A 4,755-nucleotide genomic window follows, 5' to 3' on the forward strand; every position below is an offset into this window, starting at 1 on the left:
TCAGACTTTTTTTTTAAACAGGTGCAGCTGCTGAGAATTATTTTTGTTTCTTAACCGGTTTGGCTAGTGTCATTATGTGTGTAAAGCATAGCCAAGGAAGGAAAACTTAATTTTAATTTTGTAAGTTTTTTACCAAGCTTGCTTAATATTGTGCACAGCAAACAACCTTAAAATATTCTTCTTATTGTTTATTGTATTTATTTATTATATTTTTATTATTAATGAAGATTTCTGTTGAATTTTGGAGTCTTTGTTTTTATCCTTGTGGTATCGAAAATGGTATCGAGTATCAAATATCGGTATCGAGGTAAAAAGTTTAGTATCGTGACAACCCTACTTAAGACCAGTCAAAAAAATCATGTTTGAGTGTAAATGCAGTTTTCAATTAATTCCCCACTCAGAAGTTTTTGTCTCTTACTCTGATTTCTTCTTTTAACATTGTGAAGCTCTTCTTAGAAGCTTTTTTGATCCAATAGTGCAAAATGCAAATTCTTGCAATTTTTTGACTGGTCTTAAGATTTTGATCAGGAGTGTATATAACTTTTCCTCATCCGTAGCAGGTGGTCTTCCCCTCTTTTTCACCCAAGCTTGGCTCCTCTACCAGAGGCCTGGGGGATGGAGGGTTCTTCACAGTATCTTTGCTGTTCCTAGAACTGCACCTTTCTGGATGGAGATGTCTGATGTATTTCCATGGATCTGCTGTAACCACTCTTCAGGTTTAGGGGGTCACTGCCCCGATTGCCCCAATGACCATGGGTACCACTGCTGCTTTACCTTCCAGGTTTTCTGCAGCTCTTCTCTGAGCCCCTGGTATTTGCCTAGTTTCTCATGTTTCTTATTTCCTGATGTTGCAGTCACTTGGTATTGCTATGTCAACCACAACGGCTTTCCTCTGCTTTTTGTCCACCACCACAATGTCTGGTTAGTTTGCCATTCAGTGATCTATAAAAAGTACTTTTTTTGTTTTTTTTCGGTCTATTGTTTAGATTCTTGTTTTTCTACAGTTTAGGAAACCTTGAAACTTAACCCTGGTTTACAACCATCAATCATTGCCTTTTTAACCTTTTTTTCATGTTTCCATCTATCATTATCTCCATCTATTGATTCTCCTTCCCTACTTCATAATTATGACTGAAATGTATCAGTTTAGTGCTTTTTAAGTCTATTGTAAAGTTCTCTCTTGTCTTTTGGCTCCTCCTCTGAATCTCCTTAAATGAACCCAGTAGACATTAGATTCTCTCTTTAAACTCCTCAAGTAAAACTTCTTAATTTGTGTTTATATTAATCTGTAAGCTTAGTTTTTTTTCCTTCTCTTTAATGGTCATGGTGCCGTCAATGCTCAAATCAAAACCCAAAGAAAAAAGAAGTGGATGAAATCAGACGGGCTTATAGGGAATATTTTTAACTGTTAGGCAGCGCTGAGCGTTCATCTTAAAATTGGATTTGGTCTTGGAGAGAAAAGAGTCTAACAAGCGAGGATTAGAAAACCAGAGCAGCTACAGATATTGCTCAGTTGAAGAGTTGTACTGTTGGATAAAATGATCTTCTTTGATGTTTTATTTTGTACAAGAAATATACATATTTAAGAGACAAACATTTTAAAAGTATTGTCCGATTTTATTATTATTGGCTTATGGCATTGAGTTAATTTTCCAGGCTGCACTGTTTTTGCCTAAATTACGTAAATTAGATCATTAAATTAATTTTAATTTTAGAAACAAATAACCTGAGTAAATAAAAATCAAGTTTTAAAATAATAGTTTAATTGTTAAGAGGATAAAACGGTTATCCAAGCTCAGCTAGGAATGTAATTTTTCTGCTATCGACTGTATTTTATGGATTCTGTTTCAATTATTCCATCAATTACTGCCAAGCCTGCAGAGTCAAGTTTTTTTAAACGGGACCTGTCGGACAACACGAAGTAGACTTTTAGATATTACAAGGAAGTATAAACATGCCCGAATTAAAACTAATTCAAGATCATGAAAGAAACAAAGTCATTAACTATTCCTATATATGTTAAAAGTTAAAAATTGCAAATATTTCTAGTATGAATAAAAGCCAAATGGATTCTAAATCAATAGATTGTGAAGAGCAGTTAGTTTTTTGCTGTCGTGTGTCTGAGATGATTGATAGAAATCTCTCATGCACAGTGAAATGGTGAAATGCAAGTCAGAGTAAAGTAAACATAAAGGGTGAAGTCATAAAAATGAGGTCAGAGATGCAAATATTTGCTGAAATAAGAGGTTTTATTCAGATTTCATGGGTATGTATGTATATATTTTATCTTCTATTTCTATGAATCAAAGATGAATATTTCTGGTCCTGCAATAATTCCCAGAAATAGGTCAGTGGGAATTTAAATTCTGCCCAAACCCTCTGAGAAACTGATTTTTTTATGATGTTGAGCTTATAGATCCTTGTTTTGCTAAAGCAGTGGAGTTACATTATTAATCTGGTGACATTAATCCCAGCTGGTGAGATTAATTAGTAGATTAATTATTTATTCCATCAGTTGTCCTGTTCTGCTTTGGTTTAAAGGGCTCTCATATGTCTCTTACTGGGAACAAATGTTAAAAATCCAGCCTGTCAATGTAAGCATGCAGAATCATTCCAGCAGGGAGATGGTTGGGGAACATTTATTTTCTAATCCTAACAGTTTATCTGTTTTATTGGCTCTTCCAAACTGTTCTCTGTTAAATAATCAAAGCTTGTTTTAAACAAAACTTCCTCCATCCATCCATTCATCTTCCTCCGCTTATCCGGGGTCGGGTCGCGGGGGCAGCAGCTTAAGAAGGGAGGCCCAGACTTCCCTCTCCCCAGCCACTTCTTCCAGCTCTTCAGGAGGAACCCCAAGGCGTTCCCAGGCCAGCCGAGAAACATAGTCTCTCCAGCGTGTACTGGGTCTTCCCCAGGGCCTCCCCCCGGTGGAAGGGGGCGTCCAGGAGCCACCTCAACTGGCTCCTCTCGACGTGGAGGAGCAGCGGCTCTACTCCGAGTCCCTCCTGGATGACCGAGCTTCTCACCCTATCTCTAAGGGAGAGCCCAGCCACCCTACGGAGGAAACCCATTTCGGCCGCTTGTATCCGCGATCTCGTTCTTTCGGTCGTGACCCAGAGTTCATGACCATAGATGAGGGTAGGAGCGTAGATCGACCGGTAAATCGAGAGCTTCGCTTCTTTTAAAGTTTTTTATAAGCTTTACTGTTTGACCTTGTCTTCTAACAAACCTCCGAAGTCAGAGCGGCTGAGATTAAATTACAGACAGGTGGACTCCTGGCTCAATATCAAATACAGTACAATCCTGCTAAAACATCTTTTTTTCTAAATGCTAGATTTCAATATGTTGAAAGTTATTAGGATATGAAAACCTTTGCTTCCTGTTTGTATTCGGATGTGTGTTTGCCATCCAGTGTCAACAGAAAATACTATATTTTATTGGGGGAGTGTTGGTTTAGTGGTTAGGGCATTGCGCCTGGAATCCAGAGGTTCTGAGTTCAAGCCCCACTCCCACAGACTGCCACTGAGCAATACCCTTAACCCCCACACTGCTCCCCAGGCGCCGCACAGTGGCGGCCCACTGCTTCCCAAGGGAATGGGTTAAATGCAGAGAGTTCATTTAGTTGCTTTGTACTTGTGACAGTGTAATGACAATAAAGTTGAATTCTATTCTATATTTTTCTTTTCGTTCTCACAGATCCGGAAGATTCGGCTGCAGTCAGAGATCTGGTGGCAAATGTTCTCTACCAGGATGCACAGACGTAGCATAGCGACACATTTTCTCTGTATTCCCTTCCTCAATGTAAAAAATATTGTAATAAAGAGTGTTTCTCTTGCTGTTGCTCTTGTTTCATGTGGGACACCTGCAGCAGGACCAGTCAAGCTGCTGCTGGTTGTAATCTCAGACCTCCACATTGCTGCTGTCATTGGTATTCTGTCTGCCCAGGTTGTTTCCTAACTAGACGGGGGCGGCGAGGGGATAAAAGCGTGAGGCACATTGCAGGAGAAACGCTTCCCTGTTCAGCCTGATGTTTTTACTAAAGTGAGGGAGATCAGCGAAGCCATTATGCTGCATTTAAATCAGCCCTGACAAGCTAGTGAAAAACAGGGTCCCTCCTCCTTTTCATCCTCTACAGAATGTTCTTTTATCTGGTGAAGTCTTGCAAATACATAAAGACCCACAGATATTACATCACAGCATATGTTATGTAATAAAGGAGGCAGCAAGACGGCGGTGTTGTTTTGTAGACGAGCAGCAGTGGAGGCTTCGCTGATTGGAAGGGCTGGGGGAATCACCCACTGTTCCTCTGGAGAGGATCCTATAACCACCTATGTTGGCTGCCTCTATCCTATGAAAAATAAATGAGATGTTCTGGTTTAAATGAGGGAAGGTTCAGGTGTGCTGGGAGTCCACAGCCTCTCATCTGTCCCGTAGGTCTGCTCTTTAGAGACATATTCCCCCCTACTTAAGAGTTTGCGCTCAATTGTTCTGCAAGCTTTACTTTTATAATTAGACTCTAAATTGTCATCATTTCACATTCATGTTTGATTTCTGAGCATCCTGGATGATGTTGCACCAGTGCTGACTGTTTAGTTCTACCCTCTACCTTCTTCTCTGTTGTGGATTCATACCAAAATCAATCGACAGAGAAAAACCCCTATATAAATATAACCATACTAATGATTGCATTTTGCAGACATGTATGCTTAAAATAATTTATCTAATAACGTTTACAACTTTCTTGTGTTTATAGAT

The 4,755-nt window shown here is 39.4% G+C and overlaps 1 protein-coding gene across 2 annotated transcripts in view; it reads left to right on the forward strand.

The window, feature by feature from the left end:
* itfg2 (integrin alpha FG-GAP repeat containing 2) overlaps nucleotides 1-4,435 on the forward strand; it is a 22,538-nt gene extending 18,103 nt beyond the window's left edge. For both annotated transcript variants that reach the window (XM_015375762.1, XM_015375770.1), the window contains exon 12: nucleotides 3,697-4,435. In XM_015375762.1, the coding sequence (XP_015231248.1) occupies nucleotides 3,697-3,764 (68 nt within the window). In that variant the 3' untranslated portion in view covers nucleotides 3,765-4,435. The remainder of the gene's footprint in view (nucleotides 1-3,696) is intronic.
* The last annotated feature ends 320 nt before the right edge of the window (nucleotides 4,436-4,755 follow it).

The sequence above is a fragment of the Cyprinodon variegatus genome, unplaced genomic scaffold, assembly GCF_000732505.1.
Source record: "Cyprinodon variegatus isolate N-32 unplaced genomic scaffold, C_variegatus-1.0 Scaffold7, whole genome shotgun sequence".
NCBI lineage: Eukaryota > Metazoa > Chordata > Actinopteri > Cyprinodontiformes > Cyprinodontidae > Cyprinodon > Cyprinodon variegatus.